Genomic DNA, 20,054 nt, shown 5'->3' with positions numbered 1-20,054 from the left:
ACTATGACCACACGCCACTCTGAACACCCTGCACGTTTGGTGTTTTGTTTGATGTGTTTGATCGCGATGGCCACAGGGCTGACTCTCTTTCGGTAATTCCTAACTAACAGATGATACAGGATATATCGAATAGCACGCACGTCGTGCGCATTTTACGATTAAATTGGGCAACAAACAAGCGGTACACGAGTCTTTCTCGTTCAATAGCTACAGACAGACCCGTTCATAACTACTCGAATTGATATAAATAAAAATTTGCCTCACGGCAACTATGCACCTATAGGTTGGCGAAATTATCACGCAGTTAATCGGCGGTTGGACAAAAGACGAACGCCCTGACTTGATGGTATGCGTACGCGAATTCTTACAGGTAGTCAAGGCGGTATGTTCACCCGCAATTCGCACGAGAGTATAGGCCTTCCCGTGACCTATGTGCGGTCATGAAATATGTATACAGTGCGCAGTTCGCATTTTTTTTGGAGGATATCAAGCGGCTCTTTCGCGCTCAAGGTGGAGACCGCATACATACATCGGTACAATTGCGTACACGTTGTAGATGTATATCGCGGATTATTTGACATACACACTGCAAATAGCTGACACACTGACGGAGCGGAAAATGGCGACGCGTTATGTTTATCCTACTAAATAACAGTGACATTTCGGTACATTCGACATGCGGCATCACTGCTGACCGCGTTTCGTACTTCGCATGGATGTACCCGGGCATCTGTACGTAATACGCTGTACGGAAACATTTATAAATCATCGTATATGAGACTGCGTACTTATACGCATATACATGCATGCAGATATTGGTATTCGCACGCCGTTGGCCGTGTGTAGTTTAGATTTGACTATAGCAACGTCCAAACTTTTGTCACTTGTCAGGCGGTGTAAATAGTATGTTTGGTATAGAGAATCATCGACGGTCAAGGAAAGGGTCTGGGAAGAATATATACCTAATCAAAGGAATATCATTTTGGTAACCGTCGGAATACGCATCATCGGACTGACAATCGAGTTGGTTAAGAAAATCCAAACTTATTGAGGTCAAGTCAAAAAGTTACAGTGATTACCATAGCGAGGAGGTCGAATTATCTCTTGGACGATAGTTAACCTAACCCAACCTGCTCCAGAAGAACGAACAAATGGCTTTGACGAATATTCTATTGCTCAGCCAGATAGCCGGATACGTCGTGGCCTTGATTTTGTCTCTATGCATAATCGTGCCCATGAGCCTTCATCAAAATGAATTTCGGTAATTTGCATTTATCGAGATATTAAATACCTGATATCAAAATTTAAATCCCATTGACTCATCTCTCGTCAGTTTGTATCTTCGATTGAAAATAGAAATTGCGGTAAATAGAAAACCGGGTCTATTCGCACGCCCCCGTCTCTTCTTTTGCTTCTCTTACTAGACAATGGATACCAGCGGTGTTAGTCATACCTCCAACGTGTGTCATGATTGTGGATAACGACGGAATATCGTAATTAATGAAAATTTTAACAATGGTGAAACAAAGACCAGACTTATCGAGACCCCTATCAATTATATTAGACTAGCAAGATTTGGCAGGTCTCGAGTGTCGCGTGTAGAGACTTGGAATGAGATGTCGGAGGATTCGTAGGCGTGCGAGAAACCAGGTCACAATTAATACTCTGACGCAAACAAAGTGTTGAGCTGATTACATTTTGGCAGAAATTATTGTTGCTGGCTAAATCTACAAAGTAGGCTAATAATGTGTATTTATTTGCAGCGGGCACTGCCTTCTATTTTCTACAGGAGTATGGCAGGAGAACGACGGCCAGTTTATGGCTAATTGGGCTTCGCAGGCCTATTGTAACTACACGATACTTGTCGGTCTGATTCTATTCTTAACGTGCGTTGTCCAAATATATCGCCTATCCATGCTGATGTACCGTGGTGAGGATAGTTCTTTTCTCTCAGCATTTGTGGATGTAGTTTGCTCGATACTTTTGACGACGTTCACCCTCATCGCCGCTGTTATTATCACATTGGGATTCATGACATGGTGTCAATGTATGACTAAGAGATTTCTATCGTGCGAGCTTGCAGCAGGTAACGATATCGACAAAGCGGATGGAATTAACACTACTGGCTTCCACATAGAATTGGGTGCTGCTCAATTCGGGGCTTGGAGCAGCTTGTCCATTTGGGTAGGCCTCTCGGTATTTGCTGTTTTAAAGCTATTGAGGTATCACCAGTTGGAAAATATGAAAGTATCCATGTACAGAGAGAGGCAGAGATTAATCCAAGCTGGTGATAGGTCTTCCCAACTGACGCACAGTTAGGTTTGAAGTGAAAAAAAGGTTCATGGTTTGGGATGCCAATGATAAAATTATGCTTTAGAGGTATTTATTAATAGTCAAATGTACCTATAATTCAATCATTTATCCCAACATATCAAAAGATACTGAGACCCCTGCGGTGTGCAATATTACGAACCTTCTTTCAAGTAAGGCGTTGATAGAAATGTCATTTGATGTTGTGTGGTTTTCTTTATCCTTTACTTTGTTTGCCAGATATAATTGAAAGTGACAGATCTCTTAAATTATTGGAGGAGGTAAATTATGCCACAGGGGTGTTGTGGCAATGTCGATATGTTGTAGGTTTACATTGAGTATATAAAGAGTATGCTTGTTTTATCATGTTATACTATTGAAAGAGCTGGAATGAATTTCCTTCACTGTTTACGGAGATATCTGAACAAAGATACGACTGAGAAGACAGCGTGATTTGGCAATTGTCGATTAAAAAGTACCTCCGAATATTTTTTGTTTTAATCCCATTAGTTGTTATTGCTTGTGACCTTTGCCAGTTATGTATCTACAAGTCTTGATACTCCAAACCACCGAAGGCCATTTATGTACCTCACGCTGAAAGTTGTTATCAAAATGATTAAAAGAGCTCATTGTTTTGACATGGGGCTACTTTTTGTTATGATTCGTCGAACATTCAGTCAATAGAACATATCAGTTATAATTACAAAAAGTTCAATGTGTCAAGGATCAAATTACATTGGTAGACAAATTCTTAATGTATGTCATCGTATTTTATTTATTTTATTTCAGTTCATGTATCAAATCCACTGAAATTTACAGTCTGTAGATGCAAATCCTATAAAGGCAATCACAAGCATTATCTTTACATAGGTCTGGCATCGATCAAATATAAAAACAAACAACTTATGTTTCTGATGAAAAATAATTCAGGTAATATAGATTTTGCCTCGTGTAAAACGGCCTGCATGTGGGGAATAAGGCCGAGCATTTATTACAAGTCGGGAGATGTATAAGGGAAAAAAAGAAATCAACCACAATGTTAGAACGTGAAGTTCATTGTTGCAGGCAATCAGTGGTTACATGAAATCCCAAATACATATTATTGTCATAAAAGATACAATTAATAGCTTATCAAGAGTTCAGAGAGAAGTGATGTAACAAAATTAAGAAAGAAGCGTAATAAACCTGTTAAGCAAGCAGGCTATTTGTACCAAATATCAGTTTTGTGTAGATATTTGATATTCACGATGTATTTGATAATGCAATAAACGTGACAGATGATTAACAAAACGTAAATGACTTAAATTGATTTCCTGCAATTGCCGGACGCATTCCTACGACTCCCTGCGGGGCACAGTTTCAATGGTGCGTCTATTATAATATTCGGACCAACACTTGTCGATACACATTCCAATTGAAATGTAGTTTCGTTGACAATTATAACTTCGTTTGGAGGACACGGTCCCCCTACTTTCATCAACTCGTAACACGTATTATTGTAAGACACCAAGCCATCCTGCTTGCAGGGATTCCGTTCACATTTCGGGATTACTTCTCCTTGTGGCAGAACAGCGTAATTCTCGAGCGGGCAAGGGCCCTGTCTGTACGCAGGATAGCATGAATTATTGATCGGAAAGTAGAGATAGCCAGATATGCAATCACACTCCCAGGCGCTTCCAGGTCCGTCTCCTGGATACAGAAGCATGTTTTCAGGACATTGACCTTTTATGTCAAGTGGAATGCGCTCGGTTATCTTCTGGAAATGATCAATAGATTAAACTTCACTAGTATATTGTACCTGCTATTATAACTGGCATTAAGACCTGATTTACGTCGCTCCAATAATCAAATATGTCAAAGCAATCTTCATTTTAGACAAGAAACTACTGCTTCCCAGTTCGATTCTTCGTATCTAGTATATTATTTATCCTCGATTTTCAAATAGTTTAAATAGAATTTCATGTATTCGATCAAGTTAACAGGTATTGAGAAGCCGTAGACTGAGGAAAGTCCAAAAAATTTTACTTGTACCTTCGCTACTTTTTGTTTCAAACCAAAACGACTTTAGCATTTAATAAAAATATTATTTTCAGATATCACAATGAAAATTGCAACTTGTTAATTTTCTATTAAAAATCGTGGATTACCGTTGCATTGTTACCACTCAACACCTCTTGATTATTATCCTGGCCTGGGAACATGATATCTTGACCTAATGTTCCCATCGTGAATATCACCGTTAAATATCCCAATAATAGCCACACCATATTTAAAAAGAGTTAACTCCAAAGAAAATTTGGGTTTTTCCTGAGGAACACTTATTTGTTTTAATTATAGAATATTTATGACCAGCGTGGGAAAAACTTAAGAATAAGCGAATTAGATTGAACAAACGACTGAGGATTAATCTGTATTGATATTTATTATTTTTCGTCACTTTAGAGCTTTGCTGGTTAGTTGAGTTGGCAGGTTGGCACTGCAGCGGTAGTTACACTGAGAGGTTTTCTGTAGAGTAATCTAATATACCGTTATACCATGGAGCCTGTAGAGCTTCAAGGCTAACTAGTACTGAGAAAAAGCAAATGACAAAAATACGAACAGGTCATTATCAGGCAATGGGATCATGGTGGAATAACATATCGTGTATTATAATTATTATGCTTTTGGGTATAGTCCAAACAAGATAAGCAATATATTAAATGATGCACAAAAACAGAGACCAAAATAACAGTCGTGATATATTGCACTGGGAACGTTCGTTAGTCAATCTTTACCAGTTTCTTGAAGAATTTTTTACCTTACCATGTAACGCGTATGCAAATTTCACCTTCCTATTATAATTGCAATCTGATTTTAGAATCACAGTGATTCATGGATGGTGCGTGGCGATACATTCATATGCCGAAACATTACATCCAGCAATTATGTAGTAATCGACAAGTTTGAGCTTGGAGAAAAGTTTATAAATTCATCGCTCGTAAACTAATATCACTTCTTCGTAGCAAAAATTGTATCAGAAAAATTAAAGTCTCTCTTATGGTAATATATTGACGATAAGAATTTGTTCTCTGTTTCACGGAAATGTTGCAAGGAATTTCTATTTTTTATTGAACAAATGGATCTTGTAACAGCTGACTCGATGCTTACATATATCAATAAAAATATATTTGTTAACTTTTATTGATTGGATTCTGTATGTAGTAATCCAAACAACAATAAAGGTAAGTGGTAACCGATTAACATACGTATGTGTACCTACTATTTGTACAGGATGCAAAGGAACCATCTTTTCGACTCAGATCTATAAATAATCGATTACGATTGAATTCTCTACACAAGGTATGAACGAAGATTGAAAGCTAGGCCAGGTAGTAAAGTCCTTATAGAGTTCGTATATTTTTACTGGTTTCAAATCACTGAAATAGGTGAATACATTATATCCTTGTTTGATTAAAGCAAGTCCGCAATCCGGTTCCCAGCATCTGTGGAAGAAACGGCTGAGGTAGTAACGATAAACGAATAATTTGTCTCGGAATAACTGCGATAGGATGATGAATCACTTACTCCATTTGTTGTATAACTCTGTTTGATTGTGAGCGCAGAATATGACGAAGAAAAAACCAATATGGTTCTAAGAGCTCTTCATCCATAACTTCTGAGAAGAGATTTTTCTTTCCTTCGATCCTTACGACGTACATCACCGCCTCGTTATTCGCCAATTCCTTTTGGTTGAGTCGTACGGAATACGTCTGCCAGGGTAGAAATGCTCTTCTAGATACTCGACCGAGTATTTCACAGTCAAATATCGTTTGAAATAATACGGACATAGGCGTGGTCCTTCGCCGTGGGTGTGAGCCATCATTTGTGTATTTCTGAGAGCAATGAATAGCGAGATATTTAAGACGTGACTCGTGGCAAAATATTTCAATTCAGACTACACGGTCAAGTGTTGATTTCAAAATCATGCCCGACCAACCCCAACTTACAACTCTAATACTTCCATTCTTTCTAACAATCAAATAAAAGACTTTTCATGTAGTACAAACCTCCCAAATCTCTGGCGGCATGCAGAGATAAAGGCAAGGTCTTCCATAGGAGGACAACTTGCTCTGTCTAATTATATCCAACGCTACAAAACTAATAAATTTACCATCCATAACACTTCCAATAATTTTCAAGCCACGCTCGTTTCCCCATGGAACACGCGAAAACTCTGAAAGAAGCTGAGGCACCCTCGGGGGAACTTGAAACTTGTCTTGGTAAACTAGTTTCCAAAAGTTCACAAGATCAAAATTTTCAATATTTACATTTTCCGAATATCTTATCAACGAGTCCTTCAAAATTGTGGTAAACTTCTCATTTGGTTCCAATAATTTGACGAACCGAACGTTAAAGTCGATCAATTTCTTAGTCAACGAACCTATCCCTGGGTTCATTTCAATGACTTTGGAAGGAGAGGTTGAGAGATCATCTTTTACCATATTTACAACTTGGGCGGCCACATCGTCGTGACACAAGTATACATTGTAATTATTTGAGGTTGGACTAGCAAAAAGATTTAGTGGCAGTTGGTCGATGTGTTCCACGAGCGTTGTCCCGCTGAAATATTCTAGTACAAGTTCCCTCCCTTTCGAACCTCTTCTACTAAGCTGATCATATTTCTTCCGAGGTCGTTTATTCTTTAAACCAGTGAAATGTCTTCCCTCATATACATTTGTGAATGTCGAGATTTTGGAGGTTATTAATTTCCCGAAGAAAAATACAGCCTCTTTCTTGATTCCGATCATTGATATATTAATTCAACTGTTCAACGATTGGTATGATTCACGACTACAAGCAGCTGTGGCACTGCGGTGGAAGCACTGGAAGCAGGGTACTGTTGTACATGTAGTGTAGACAGCGTCTGTAAAATAGGATACAATACGAGATGGCGTTGCTGAGCCTATACTTGATGGTTTAAAAAAAAAAAAAAAAAAAAAAGACGTTGCTGCAGCAAAGTTCCAGAAAAAAACGCCGATCGCATCGAACCCTGATTACTAAGCGCCGATCAGATTGACTTGTTGAACGACGATTTGCTGCTTTTTGGCGAATACTTTTTCAGTTGAAAACCCATATGAGAAACTGCTCCTGACCTCTACCCTCCATAGTTTGCAGGAAAGATCAACAACTCCAACGACGCACGCGTTGTAACAACTTTTAGGCGCATCATACCGCGTTCGTTGGATGCACATGTTTGCATCCCTAACTTATTTGGGGTTGTACGACGTTATACGTTGCATACATATGCAGACGCACACGCGTGCAAGAAATGATAATGAAATGAGTGGGAAAATAGTAATGATGGTTAGATTATTAGAAACGCATCCCACGTATCATCAATATATTTATTAGAATCATACCGTTATCTTGTGCAACAAAATATGGATTCGTTGCAGTGTAGAGCTTGAATACATATTTCGATCGAAGAATGGTTATTTCTTCTTCTTTCCTTTTTTAGCCACTGCTAATTGCGGTGGCAATGGTAGTTTAAGGACTACAACGTTCTTATTTTGTTTTGTTGGCACTGCACCTACGAATCTTGCCAATTCCCCTAACTTCTTAATTCCTGCACCATTTTTGATGATCGTTGTGAACAAATTCAAGTCCAGTGTAAAGTTTGATATCGTAAGGCCGAGGATTAAACAGTGCATAATTCCTTTGTCTCGCATACTGTTCGGTCGTTGCCTGCAATGAATTCCATAATATAAACCAATTATGACTTACAATTTCCGAAAACATGCTTTTATTACTGACTGAAAATAATTATTTCGATTCAAATTGTTCATGGCATAGCAATAAACATTTACCTGCCCTGAGCACTGCGCATGCTATAAGTCTGTATAACGTAATCATTAATATCGCTGGATTCGCTACATATTATTATGCCTCTCTTCTTGGCATCTTTTATCGGCATATTGAGCCAAGCAGCAACTGCTTCTATGTAAAGCAGTAACGCAATTTTTTCTGTACGGCAGTTGTCACACATCAATGCTGTTAAAGTTTCCGTAAAGAATTTCGATTTTCTGAAAGAAACGACTCATCTCATGTACGTATTGTGAAAGTATTATCATAAATTATATTGAATTGGATTTTTCTTCAAATTGATATTCTAGCAATAATATTCAAATAATGCTTTGACTGGTACTAGATATTATTGCAATACCCTTCTTGTTCCTGATTTAAGACAGATTTGGCTGCATCATGCAAGGTTTCCAGTTTAGCTAGAGGAACAATGTCATCTATATTGTATACATCTCGAACATCGGAAACATTCCTGTTGCATTCGGGTAAATTTGTGTTTGCTACTGATTCGTCGTGCAACGAAGGTAGCGAAAGATCCGTTCTTTCAATACTAATGTCTGCAAATGTTGAAAAATCATTGATAATTTGATTAACAAATGATGCTACCAAGGTGAAACAGATTATTTCGAGCACCGATTTGCCAATCTTACTAGAAACAGTTTCCTCCAGTTGTTTTGTGACAGAGTTAACATTAATTTTCATTCTCTCTGTTTGCTCCGTTCTTCGTTTAACCCTTTTTGAACCAAACTGTTTATTCAGTAGAGCGATTCTGTCGTCATCTATGTCTTTGCCGCCCTTTGGTTCCCTGTCCAATACGGGAGCTACCTGCCATCTCTCAGCTTGGACTAAACGGACTTTACCAGTTTTCCTATTGTGAATGGCAAGCATGGTATAGGTTGGAGCTTGGTCAGGATCGGGTCGGTAACCTTTATAAACCACCTGCCCGTTCGAAAGAGCGAGCAGTTGTCTGTTGACTTTGTTGTCACGGTACAGCCCGCATTCCATATTGACAGCCTCGTCATCCTTTAGCTCCCCATTTTGAAAATCCACTGAAAGATAAATTTAAATACTGAACATGAATAACAAAATCATTTAAAACCGCTCAATCTACAATTGAAAATGGGTGAGTGACGGGAAAGGTTAGAATTGCTTATTGTATGTGTCGTTTTGTCGGGTGGGATTATTTCTTACCAATAATCGGTTGAATTTTATTCGGTTTGAGAGAAACTTTATCGATCACCGCCTCTATCGGATGTTTCATTTTTCTTTCAAAATGTCCGTGATAATTGTACAAGAAGAATATATTTGTTTACAGTTGACCCCGAGTTAACATATTATCTGTCGTTCACGGGTCCACGTGGTGAGCTCCGTCGGTAAGTCGGTAAGCAGCAGAGCCAAGACGACTGTATTCCTGCGTATTCGTTCATGCCTGAAACCCGGAAGTGGACGATCGCAGCGCCATTTGTCTGATAAAATCCCATTTGACCAGCGTGGTCGTGTTCCGTGTCCCGTGTCCCGTAATGTTAAGCGGCTAAATGTGTACCGAGTTTCCGCACCTATGTCTTCATTCGCCTACGATAACCCGTGGTGTGAAATTGTGCTGTATGTGGTGTACCGTGTCACACCGGGCGGCGTTCCGTGCGCGATTTGTTGACAAAAGTTCACGGATTTCTGACACTCGTGTATCGTGGAAGTGAAAGGCGTAAATTATTCGTCAACGCGTTGATTGCGCGAACGTTTATCAAGCTGGATTCTTGACTAAGCCGAGCCGAGCACGAATCAAGCTTGCTGACGACTCGGCGGGCGAGTAAACGAGAGGGGTGATTTTTCACGTTCGTTAACAGACGCATGCATACATGTGTATTGACATACGTGTCATATGTAATACCTGTAACGTGCGTCGCGTGTTTTGGAAAGAGAGACTCAACGGTAAAAAGAGAAGGAGCTACCGCGGCGGGTTGGTAAGAAAGAGAGAGACGGAGAGTTGCGGGTTCGTACTGTGTGTGCAGTGTGCTTGGCTCTCTTTCTCGCCAAAATGAAAATGGCGTTGGTCTGTTGAACGGAATGGGCCGCCGCCAAAGATGCTCGCGGTTCTAACGGGCACGTGAAATTTGTGCGCGCGTCAAACCAGGTGATCATAGGTGCATATAATTCTCTGTGCCGTGCGAGTGATAAATAGATAATAATCGGACGTCACCGATGGACATATGAGGGTTAAAAAGTTACGATGAAGTGACGAACGGAGCTAGGACTAGGACTAGCAGGGCGACGACAACGACTAGGTAACGTCGACGACGACGACGACGACAACGACGACGACGACGACGACGACGACGACGGTGCGTCCCAAGTGTCGGCTAAAGTCCCCTAGTTGTGGCGCGGTTGTGCGCGTTTGCAACGGAGAGCGCCGATGCCGGCCGAATACTACGAAGATTTTAAAACAAATTTTCAAAGGGCGTTGCAAATCGATTCTCAAGACTCGAGCAACATGACTGCAAACATGTACCGGGTTGGAGGTATGACGCATTCTTTGGCTCTCTCAAATCCCTCTTTCGACCATTTCAATCCTCCCCCTAGCTTTAATTACCTACGAAAAATGAATGTTTGCAAATGGCAGAAACTATGGCGCCTGTACGCGTCCCCCTTCCCCTCCTCGTCCTTTCCCACCCCCTCTTCGTCCTTCCCCGCCCCTCCCTCATCGCCGTACATACGCATGCAGGTATGTATGTATGTATGTATGCACGCTCCACGGCCAACTCTCGCCGCTTCTCGGCCCAATATTCGTGCGTCCCCTCGCCGCCGGTCGTTTGTTTCTTGCGCAGCGTCCGCCATCCGCCTTTTAAGACGCCTCGAATACACCGAATACTTATGTTTCCATCATCTCTGCATCTCCTTTTATTCCTGTCATCTGTGTAGACACATTCACCCCCCCCCCCCCCCCCCCAACACTAACAAAAAAATGCTTGTATACATGGTGTCGCCTAGGACCGCTGCTGTGTACGTCTGTATGCATGAAATGTATATATAGCATATTATAGCATGCAATTGAAATGCAATGAAAATCTAATCACATCTGCAGAACAACGAGTCGATCAAAATTCAAGCGTTACAATTTTTAACGAAATTAATGATAATCCCATAGCGGGAACATTTGGTGATAGTAACCAGGTCAACTGGTCGATGGGACTCTGTGAATTGCGCTACTGCTGTAGCCTTTCTTCCCTGAGTCTGAGTGATCACTATCGCCAAATATTCCTGCTGTGCCTTTGGAAGAAAAATATGTCGTCTAAAGAATTTTATGCCAAGACATCAATTCGTCTGACGACCAAGGAAAATGTGGTTTGAATGTCTTTTCGCGTATTTGTAATCTTTCGACTGTTTGATACATTTATTTTCATGTGGTAATAATCACAAAGTTAAAATCATGATGTATAGAAATGCCTGTACTATCGTTTTACAGTTTTTGAAGCGAAGTCAATCTATTGGGCAAATAGGTGCAAAGAATTTTAATATTCTATCTATTGTATGTACACTCTTTCAAGGCTCACTGGTTGGGTAATTTATAGGAAAATTGTGCATCCCGAAGAACAGTATTATTAAAAGTAATAGTAACATGTAAACTATGTAACGCAAATTACAGGGTATACAGCGATATTAATGTTGATGTTGATTTCGACAACCAACCGAGCCTGACTAGTGCTTTTGTTTTAGTAGTCTTTTCAAATTTACAAATACTCGAGATAATCGTATTGTTTTCAATATTTTCCAGACTACGTGTATTTCGAGACGTCGTCAACCTCACCGTATCAGATTCGTAGAATAGAAGAATTGAACAAGGTATTTATATACATGTGTAATAAATATCAGGCGATTAACATAAAGGGGTTACTCGATATCAGAAGCCAATAAGAAGGCAAATTTGTTCCAATAATATGTTTCGGCCTGTGTGGAGAGGATCCACCATGGATCAGCAAAAAACCAGTGTCTATCAAAACATATTCTCAACCAAATTGATCATGAACTTAATTATTCATATTGATTTGGGTCAATGTTTCAGACAGCGAGTGGAAATGTTGAAGCAAAGGTGATGTGTTTCTTCAGGCGGCGGGATCTTCCATCGACTTTAATTATGCTTGCTGACAAGCATCAATGTAAGTTTGTGCTGCTTCAGTCGAATTATATAAAAATTACCTCACGATCATTACATCAACCATCATTTGTTTCTAATAATTTCCATATATTAATTGGAAAAGTATCTGGAAATGAATAGAATTCATATATTTTAGTACGGTGTCAGCATATATATTTAAGAAATAAACTGGTTGTACTCTTCCGGTATGAATTCCCGATTAAGTACACTCGACAGACAGTGTCAGCACAGTTGAATTTTCTAAGGTGCACACTCCTTGCCCGAGTGATGTCAAAGTTCTAGTAATACTATCGTTATTCAGATAAAATTTCAATGAACATTTGACAACATCTGAGCATAGATATGCTGCAATGTTCTTAGGTATGTGTTTGCCTTGACGTTAATGGTGTTGCTTTTAATGACTTTGAAAATTCTTGGAAACACAAGGTCAGAAATAAAAACAAAGATTAACTGAATTTCTCACGAAAATTCCAGTGGCAAGCGTGGAGCAGCAAAGGTCAGATTCCCCTGCTATCACCCAGATTCAAAAGCTGGAGAATCCGGATTCGACTAAGGATTTGACTGGTAGAGATAGCGTTGGGATCGGTGCGAAAACTACAGCCAAAGCGGGAGGTAAAGGTGGTTGGCTGAAGGCTCCGCTTTCAGAGGCCCAGGAGCCCCATGGTGAGTCAGCTAGCAAAATTAATTTTTTGCCCAAGGCATATAACATACAAACTTAATAATGAACAAATGCAACAATGGCATTTATCGAGTTAAAGCTCTCATTCCGAAATAAGTGATTTTGGTTACACTAAACACTATTTTAAGACTCAAATAAGATAGAATTTTGAAGATTCAAATGCAATTGCTATCACGTTTATGAATTATGTAATCGCCGTCATTAACGGGAATGCGAGAGCCGTATCTTATCTCGATAAGAATTGATATAATTTTCATAATTATTGGCAAAAACAATATTGCTTTGTCCGCTGTTTGATTGAAAGACAGGGATCTAGCGCCTTACACTCGTTAATTTTCTTTTGGCAATGAAACGTTTCTTTTCCAAGTTTTCCTTTGCGTTCATCAGTAGTGGCAGCCGATGATGATCCACGGCTACTGACTCAAGGGTGGGATTAATTAAAATACTTTGTAATCTTGGTGGTGATCAATAGTCTAGATTCGAATCACTGTAAGGGCGAAGTGACACAATAGTTGGATATTAATCGATGCTGCTTCTCTGAAGTATTATGGCTGTAGCATTGCATCTGTTTCTCTGCATTTATGTACGAGTAATGAGATCCGCAACATTTTTTTTTTTCTTCTGTCACACAAGTTTGTATGTACGGTGTTTTTTCAACTGGTTTCATTAATTTTCTTCATTTCCATAATAAATAATGCCTTTCAATATTTTTTGATCCATCACCTCGTTATTCACGACAAATTAAAATCTACTAAATCACTATTTTTGTATTTCTGCCTGTAACTCCCTGCATACAAATAGTGACAAATCCCACCACGTGTCATGATGATTCTTTAGTAATCTGAGGCTGCTACTTGATGAACAACAATATTCCACACTTGAAAAAAGGGATAATTTAATTAACTCCAGGTACGCATCCGCTACCATGATGGATAGTTAAATATAGTTTGATTACACATTTGAAAAATAATACTTGAACAAGTATTTTTTCAACGTTCATATTTTTCAGACGTGAAACTTTTTGTCCATCTCTGATTATATACAGATGTTTTTTTTTTATTCTCTGTGATCAAAGCATTACTTCCGACATACACGGGCAGCGAGTAAACAGGTTTTTTTTTTGTTATTTTTTTATGGACTGAATATTATCTGATGCGATTATTCTACAAAGTGAAAGTGAGAATAATTATACCTTTTTGTCACACAATTGCATTTATGTATATTACCATCAGCATTGATGTTTTGATGCGGCATTAATTTATGGTGATTTATTATTTATGACCACAGGTATGGACGAAGGGTCGATAGGAAGTGGGGGAGTGGGCGATCTTAGCGTCAAGCAACGACACCAGATGAAACACCGAGAGTTGTTTTTGTCGCGCCAGGTTGAAACGATGCCTGCAACTCATATAAGGGGAAAATGTTGTGTTACTCTATTGAATGAGACGGAGTCGTTGCTAAGTTACCTAAACAAAGAAGATTCCTTTTTCTACTGCCTCGTTTTCGATCCGGCGCAGAGAACTTTACTCGCTGACAAAGGTAATGAACTGCATTTACTAATTGATTATTTTAAAATGAACAACTTGCAAAGGGACGTTGAGTTTTTGTTATTGATACATTTTTGGTTATTCAGCTACAGCTGCAAATAGACTTGAATAAATTCTTAGTATTTCGAATAGCAGGTATATTGTTCGTAAGTTATTGTGAATTCTATTGGGCTCTTGCTTGTTTCTTTAGGGGAAATCAGGGTTGGTAGCCGCTACCAGGCGGATGGAATCACTTCCGCTCCTTTGACACCGGCAGAAAAAGAGACAGACCCCCGAAGACTCCAGGATCTAGAAACATTGGTTTGGACTCCTCGCCATTCGCTGACCGATCGCCAAATAGATCAATTTCTTGTCGTCAGCCGCTCAGTGGGCACTTTTGCTCGTGCCCTAGATTGTTCTTCTTCCGTTAAACAACCTTCTCTTCACATGTCTGCGGCTGCTGCTTCTAGAGATATTACGCTTGTGAGTAAGCTCGATGATCTAATCCACCAGAGAAATTCTGGTGGAATAGTTCAATTCTGTACAATCTTTTAACCAAATCTTTAATAATATACGGAGTGCAGTGTCCAGAGTGATATTTAATATCCTCACCGTTGTCTTTCTCATTGTCTGGCTTGTAGATTTAACTTATCAACACATGAAATCTCAACTAAATTAAACTGAATATTATTTTCATTATTATCACAGTTTCACGCCATGGACACTTTGCATCGGCACAATTATGACGTTGCAAAAGCCATGTCGTCATTAGTGCCCAGTTCTGGTCCTGTATTATGCAGAGATGAAATGGAGGAATGGAGCGCCTCGGAGGCAAACCTCTTCGAGGAGGCTCTTGACAAGTACGGCAAAGACTTTTCCGACATTCGCCAGGACTTTGTAAGTTTGACTATCCAGTATTTTTAATGGCATATTTATATATTTCCGTGGAACTCTTTCGTTACTTCCTCTGTTCTCTCTTAACACTGAAATTTTTCAATATATTTGAATTATGAAAGTAAAAATAATGATGATATATTCTCTTCTATGATACTAGTTACCCTGGAAGACGTTGAAAAATGTAATCGAGTACTACTACATGTGGAAGACAACGGATCGTTATGTACAACAAAAACGTGTTAAAGCGGTAGAGGCTGAGAGTAAGCTGAAACAAGTATACATACCAAATTATAATAAACCACCATCGGGTACCGCGTCAGCACCATCGACCACCACTGTGATACCATTGGGAATCAATAACAATAACAGCAATGGAAAATTGCCAAACATACTCAATGGCAGTAGCAATGGGAACGTACCTGGAGATGTGGGGGCGCTGCTAGTACCTGGTGTTGGTAGCAGTAAAGCGTGCGAAAGCTGTCAAGGCATGCAAAGCGGACAATGGTACGCTTGGGGGCCGTCCCATATGCAGTGCAGACTCTGCCAGTCTTGTTGGACCTACTGGAAAAAGTACGGAGGTCTGAAGGTAATTTGTGCAATTTCATTTGGTCCAACTTTCCATCGAAATTTTATAAGGCAAGATACACATCCCAAATGTCCGCAGGTACCATCGCGTATAGATGATGTCGACTCTGAGAGGAAACGAGTGGGTTCTGTCGGTGCGGGAGTAGGTGGTACTGGTTCCGATGAGGAGGGTAAAGGAGCGGTAGGCGCCCACAGACCGCATCGGTGCAGCATACCGTCTTGTGGAAAAGAATTCAAATTGAAGGCCCACTTGAGCCGACACTACGCGAGCGCGCATGGCGTCGACCTGCGCGGGACGGGCGTTGGCGTCGGTGTCGGAGGTGGCGGAGGTGGAGGGGGAGGTGCCGGGGGTGGCTCGCCGCGTCCCGTCATGAAGACGCGATCCGCTTTTTATCTACGCACTTCCGCGCTAGCGCGTGCCGCGCGTAGGCTTTGTGCTGCTCAATTGCGTACACGTCACGCTGCTCGTGCACCACATCAACCGGTCAACGCCACACCTCTCAGGCATTTATGCGCCTCGCCGCAATTGGCGACGAAAACTCCCGGGGAACTCAGAATCCTCGCCAGAGCAACGCGACCCAGACCGCGTCCTCGCGTAACCGACATCGCTACACGACTCGGCGATCATCCCTCTCCGAGGCAACCTGGCGATTGGGATTGGCTCACCCTTACATCACCCGCTCAACGGAAACAACCCGATCGCGTCTTCTTTCCAAGACCTCCCAAGGCGCCTGGTACGAAAAGCCAATTTGCTATAATATTATCGTTCATTTTTCGATTACATAGCATCTCAACCACACATTCGCTGAATTCTAATCCCATCTGTCTTCATAGACGGCAGCCTTCTGTACGAGAGAGTTCCCAACAAACCTGAGGCAGATAGGCTACCTTTGACCCCTCAACCCCAGCCATCGCTACAGGTGCAGCAGACTATTCTGAAACGCACGCGACCGCCGTTTGATGAAATAAATGGATCCGATGGTGAGCACCATTATTTTGAAATACCTAAATTTCTTGGAACAATATAAATACTGTGAAATTTCTATGTTTGTTGGCTTTTACTCGGATGTGGACTGGGACGAAGGTAATGACTAATCAAGTTCTATTGGCACAACTGATGTGAATATTCGTCCGATTTATACTTATTCCATTCTTTTACAAAAATGTTTTTTCAATATTAAAGTACAGAACTCAATTGCATTTAAAATATTATCGATGGGTCTTAATGAAAATAGTGTATACCAGGTGGAAAAATACATACCTGCATTCCGATCCGTAACTTCAAGATACGTAGTTTAAAACCTGCATAGCTGGACACGACTTCACCATTTGTATCTCTGAAGTGTGTCATTTTTGATAGGATGCTTCTTTATATTCTCGGTACTCGGGATTTTTTGAAAGTTTTAAAAGTTTTTCAAACTTGCGCTTAGCACATCGACACGCAAAGATGTTCCATGTCTGCCTAAACGTTAATTTCAATGCGTTTGTGCTGCATCGGAATAATTGTAATAAGATCATCATTTGATTTGAGGAATCGCTCTGAATGCTGGTCTTTCTGGCGGTCCGCCTGCGAAAAGAGCTCATCATTCGCAGCATCTGCATTCTAAGAGTACCTTGGAACACTCGACTCCCGCGGCAATGCCTTTACCTTCTCCACTAAATGGTAGAGCGGCACCTCATCCACCTACCCATCTCCATGGAGGTCAAGCACCAATTTCTCGAAGCAACGCACGGAAACAAGTTATCTCTTGGATGGATGCACCCGACGATGTCTACTTCCGGGCCTCCGATCAGGCCAAGTCGGTATACTCAATTTGAATTTTAATCCCTGATTCATTCAGCAAACACGGTTGTTTATTTTTAATATTTATTGACTAACCGAGGCCAGTTTATTATTCCAGAGTATGTTTGGCAGGAAAACACTGTTGTAGAAAAATGAACCAGGGATTATTGATGATTTGATAAGAGGTATGTTTTTAGTAATATTTTCTCTTGTTTATTTGTGTTTTCTGCAGGAGAGTTAGAAGATCGCTGTCGTCAGTGGAACTACGACGGGCGGCGCGCAAACCGTGGCGTCGACTGCCGCCCCCTCACCATTCGGCACCTCCTGTTCAAAAGGCTCAACGAGGCGACGACATGGTCGTCATTCTCGATTAGATGTCGTGATAATACGGTGAAGATGTTAATGATGATGATTACAACAATAAATTTTGAATGCCCTATATTCGGGCTCACCGATCGGCAAGGAGTTGAGAAATAAATTTCATTCAACGTTAATACCAGGGAATAGATGAATTACCATAACTGCTCTACTACATCTCAAATTATGATGTAAATCGAGATATTAATAAGCTCTCACTTGTCTGTTACCTTGTCCTCTTTATGATTACACAGAATCTCTCAATTCATGTGAACACCATTCGAAAAATGTTGGTAATTCTTGATATTACCTGTCCCAATGGTCACACGGCAATACTGGCATTAACGTCGACTTCAAATAGTAAAACGAGTTACTCGTAGTAATCGATTATCGTTGTTATTGATAATAATGATTATTATTAACTGAATGTACATATACATGTCTACAAACATACGGAAGCAAGCTCGTCGATAGAAGTACATGTAACTGATACACCTATCCATCCTCTGCACACGCGCAGTAACATGCCGTCAGTGAATATAATTGACTTGAAAGAACTTCAAGCGAAGCTGGTTTTGAAGCTGATAATATTAGCTTACGTGCGTCTTTAAATATTGATGGGCAAATTTTAAAGACGAAAATTTTGCCTGATGAGTTGACCGTTATATATTAGATGCGGGATGAAACGAATGCGAGTGAAAGCGGAAGAATGATGATTGTGAATATTTTTATTAAATTTTCAAGTTTGATGACATCCGTCGTAAAAATAAACAAATACATATACTTAAGGACAATTACTTGTGATACTTATCTCCATATGGTGTTGTTGTTGTTATTTTTATTATTATTACTATTATTATTACGATTATTATTATTATGGCTTGTTCAATTAATTTTACTTTGTCGTTCATACCTTGAGGGTCCTCTATTTGAATGGATTATAATGAACTTTATTCTCAGGATCAATAGCTCTAAGTAACTGTGTCGTGACTTTTGAATCCTATCTCGAAGTTACTTCGAATCAAATGACATCGTTATCTCAATGTATACGTTAAGGTTGTATTTTTCGGAATCACTTGAATTTTAGCGAACGTGACTCAGAAAAAGGACATGTTTTTGATTTTCCTTGTTTCACAAAAAATTGGCTCTCAGAGATCATTTGCAACCATAGTAGCTGGAAGAATATTGAGTTTTTTAAAAATCATGTCAAGTTTTGCCAGAAAAGATTATTGCGGTAACAGTCATTTATTTGCAATTTTTTGGAAACTTTTAATTTGTTTCAAAGTCGATTTGTTTGCGATTCGATTCGTGACCCTATAGTCAATGATTGAATTCTAATAAATGCAAGACAGCTGGAACTTCATAGGATCAACAGCGGAGAATATATGTAAGAAATTTTTCGGGTTCTCAGCTATGTCAACACTGTATGTATTGTCTTCGTAGATTGATTCTGGTATTTTTCAAAAAGTAATATGTTCCATACATTTTTGTGGCAAGCTTAATTTGTATTAGAATTAATTTTTAAGTCGGTTTTTTTTCATTCATCGAACTGTTAGAAATTCGAAAAATGCGCCTAGACTTGCACTTTTCGTATGTACAAGCCTGATTGAAAAGATCACCATATCATCAAAGAGCGCCTAATCGTGACGATCTGACGCAGCGAGTGTTCGTGCTCGGTTGCCTGAATGCAGGTACGTTTCGTTGCACTATATAACTTATATGTTAACAATAATGAGGAATGGCATGCAGGAGAGACATGAAAGTATTGAGTGATAAGGTTTCCCACATTCATGGCATAATTAATACACACGTGTGATTATGTCACACCAAATACCTCTACACATTATTAACCGTATGGCATACCTGGCAAAATTGTTTTACACAAATTCAATCTAGATATGATCATACTACATAAAATTATCCTAA

The 20,054-nt window shown here is 39.9% G+C and overlaps 5 protein-coding genes across 7 annotated transcripts; 2 read left to right on the top strand and 3 right to left on the bottom strand.

The window, feature by feature from the left end:
- Nucleotides 1-814: 814 nt before the first annotated feature.
- LOC124413918 (transmembrane protein 179) lies at nucleotides 815-2,432 on the top strand. The gene is made up of 2 exons (XM_046894727.1): nucleotides 815-1,261; nucleotides 1,764-2,432. Exons 1-2 carry the CDS (start codon nucleotides 1,152-1,154, stop codon nucleotides 2,317-2,319), a joined length of 666 nt encoding a protein of 221 aa, XP_046750683.1. The 5' UTR covers nucleotides 815-1,151; the 3' UTR covers nucleotides 2,320-2,432.
- A 1,099-nt stretch (nucleotides 2,433-3,531) lies between these two features.
- On the bottom strand, nucleotides 3,532-5,109 carry LOC124413920. Its single transcript, XM_046894728.1, has 2 exons — nucleotides 4,458-5,109; nucleotides 3,532-4,066 (listed from the first exon to the last, which is right to left on the bottom strand). Exons 1-2 carry the CDS (start codon nucleotides 4,575-4,577, stop codon nucleotides 3,611-3,613), a joined length of 576 nt encoding a protein of 191 aa, XP_046750684.1. The 5' UTR covers nucleotides 4,578-5,109; the 3' UTR covers nucleotides 3,532-3,610.
- Nucleotides 5,110-5,574: 465 nt separating this feature from the next.
- LOC124413915 (dimethyladenosine transferase 2, mitochondrial) lies at nucleotides 5,575-7,133 on the bottom strand. Its single transcript, XM_046894722.1, has 3 exons — nucleotides 6,357-7,133; nucleotides 5,875-6,182; nucleotides 5,575-5,792 (listed from the first exon to the last, which is right to left on the bottom strand). Exons 1-3 carry the CDS (start codon nucleotides 7,095-7,097, stop codon nucleotides 5,612-5,614), a joined length of 1,230 nt encoding a protein of 409 aa, XP_046750678.1. The 5' UTR covers nucleotides 7,098-7,133; the 3' UTR covers nucleotides 5,575-5,611.
- A 547-nt stretch (nucleotides 7,134-7,680) lies between these two features.
- Nucleotides 7,681-9,534, bottom strand: LOC124414127. The gene is made up of 5 exons (XM_046895053.1): nucleotides 9,343-9,534; nucleotides 8,802-9,200; nucleotides 8,513-8,708; nucleotides 8,157-8,372; nucleotides 7,681-8,034 (listed from the first exon to the last, which is right to left on the bottom strand). The coding sequence occupies exons 1-5, from the start codon at nucleotides 9,410-9,412 to the stop codon at nucleotides 7,782-7,784; spliced, it is 1,134 nt and encodes a 377-aa protein (XP_046751009.1). The 5' UTR covers nucleotides 9,413-9,534; the 3' UTR covers nucleotides 7,681-7,781.
- A 128-nt stretch (nucleotides 9,535-9,662) lies between these two features.
- LOC124413906 (metastasis-associated protein MTA3) lies at nucleotides 9,663-18,922 on the top strand. 3 transcript variants are annotated; one of them, XM_046894709.1, is made up of 13 exons: nucleotides 9,663-10,667; nucleotides 11,921-11,988; nucleotides 12,209-12,302; nucleotides 12,776-12,964; nucleotides 14,268-14,519; nucleotides 14,718-14,989; nucleotides 15,215-15,403; nucleotides 15,561-15,989; nucleotides 16,068-16,722; nucleotides 16,823-16,969; nucleotides 17,043-17,072; nucleotides 17,520-17,791; nucleotides 18,004-18,146. In XM_046894709.1, the coding sequence occupies exons 1-13, from the start codon at nucleotides 10,562-10,564 to the stop codon at nucleotides 18,010-18,012; spliced, it is 2,712 nt and encodes a 903-aa protein (XP_046750665.1). In that variant the 5' UTR covers nucleotides 9,663-10,561; the 3' UTR covers nucleotides 18,013-18,146. The 3 variants fall into 3 exon arrangements, with proteins under 3 accessions (XP_046750665.1, XP_046750663.1, XP_046750664.1); XM_046894707.1 differs by having other exon boundaries at nucleotides 9,667-10,667; nucleotides 17,520-17,787; nucleotides 18,004-18,922; XM_046894708.1 differs by lacking the exon at nucleotides 17,043-17,072 and having other exon boundaries at nucleotides 9,669-10,667; nucleotides 17,520-17,787; nucleotides 18,004-18,922.
- The last annotated feature ends 1,132 nt before the right edge of the window (nucleotides 18,923-20,054 follow it).

Source organism: Diprion similis, chromosome 13, assembly GCF_021155765.1.
Source record: "Diprion similis isolate iyDipSimi1 chromosome 13, iyDipSimi1.1, whole genome shotgun sequence".
Taxonomy (NCBI): Eukaryota; Metazoa; Arthropoda; class Insecta; order Hymenoptera; family Diprionidae; genus Diprion; species Diprion similis.
Note: the sequence above shows the minus strand (reverse complement) of the source record. Positions and strands in the feature narration are given on the sequence as shown.

Excerpts from the sequence above, each read along its gene's own strand:
- LOC124413920 (XM_046894728.1), bottom strand. The coding sequence starts at position 4,577 with ATGGTGTGGCTATTATTGGGATATTTAACGGTGATATTCACGATGGGA. Across the intron at positions 4,067-4,457 it reads TGAGTGGTAACAATGCAACG|AAGATAACCGAGCGCATTCC; the intron begins GTAATCCACGAT and ends GATCATTTCCAG.
- LOC124414127 (XM_046895053.1), bottom strand. The coding sequence starts at position 9,412 with ATGAAACATCCGATAGAGGCGGTGATCGATAAAGTTTCTCTCAAACCG. Across the intron at positions 9,201-9,342 it reads TAAAATTCAACCGATTATTG|TGGATTTTCAAAATGGGGAG; the intron begins GTAAGAAATAAT and ends TTTATCTTTCAG. Across the intron at positions 8,373-8,512 it reads TTAAATCAGGAACAAGAAGG|AAAATCGAAATTCTTTACGG; the intron begins GTATTGCAATAA and ends CGTTTCTTTCAG.
- LOC124413915 (XM_046894722.1), bottom strand. The coding sequence starts at position 7,097 with ATGATCGGAATCAAGAAAGAGGCTGTATTTTTCTTCGGGAAATTAATA. Across the intron at positions 6,183-6,356 it reads TGCCGCCAGAGATTTGGGAG|AAATACACAAATGATGGCTC; the intron begins GTTTGTACTACA and ends CATTGCTCTCAG. Across the intron at positions 5,793-5,874 it reads AGAGTTATACAACAAATGGA|ATGCTGGGAACCGGATTGCG; the intron begins GTAAGTGATTCA and ends TTTCTTCCACAG.
- LOC124413906 (XM_046894707.1), top strand. The coding sequence starts at position 10,562 with ATGCCGGCCGAATACTACGAAGATTTTAAAACAAATTTTCAAAGGGCG. Across the intron at positions 12,965-14,267 it reads AGAGGCCCAGGAGCCCCATG|GTATGGACGAAGGGTCGATA; the intron begins GTGAGTCAGCTA and ends TTATGACCACAG. Across the intron at positions 14,520-14,717 it reads AACTTTACTCGCTGACAAAG|GGGAAATCAGGGTTGGTAGC; the intron begins GTAATGAACTGC and ends TTGTTTCTTTAG.
- LOC124413918 (XM_046894727.1), top strand. The coding sequence starts at position 1,152 with ATGGCTTTGACGAATATTCTATTGCTCAGCCAGATAGCCGGATACGTC. Across the intron at positions 1,262-1,763 it reads CTTCATCAAAATGAATTTCG|CGGGCACTGCCTTCTATTTT; the intron begins GTAATTTGCATT and ends ATTTATTTGCAG.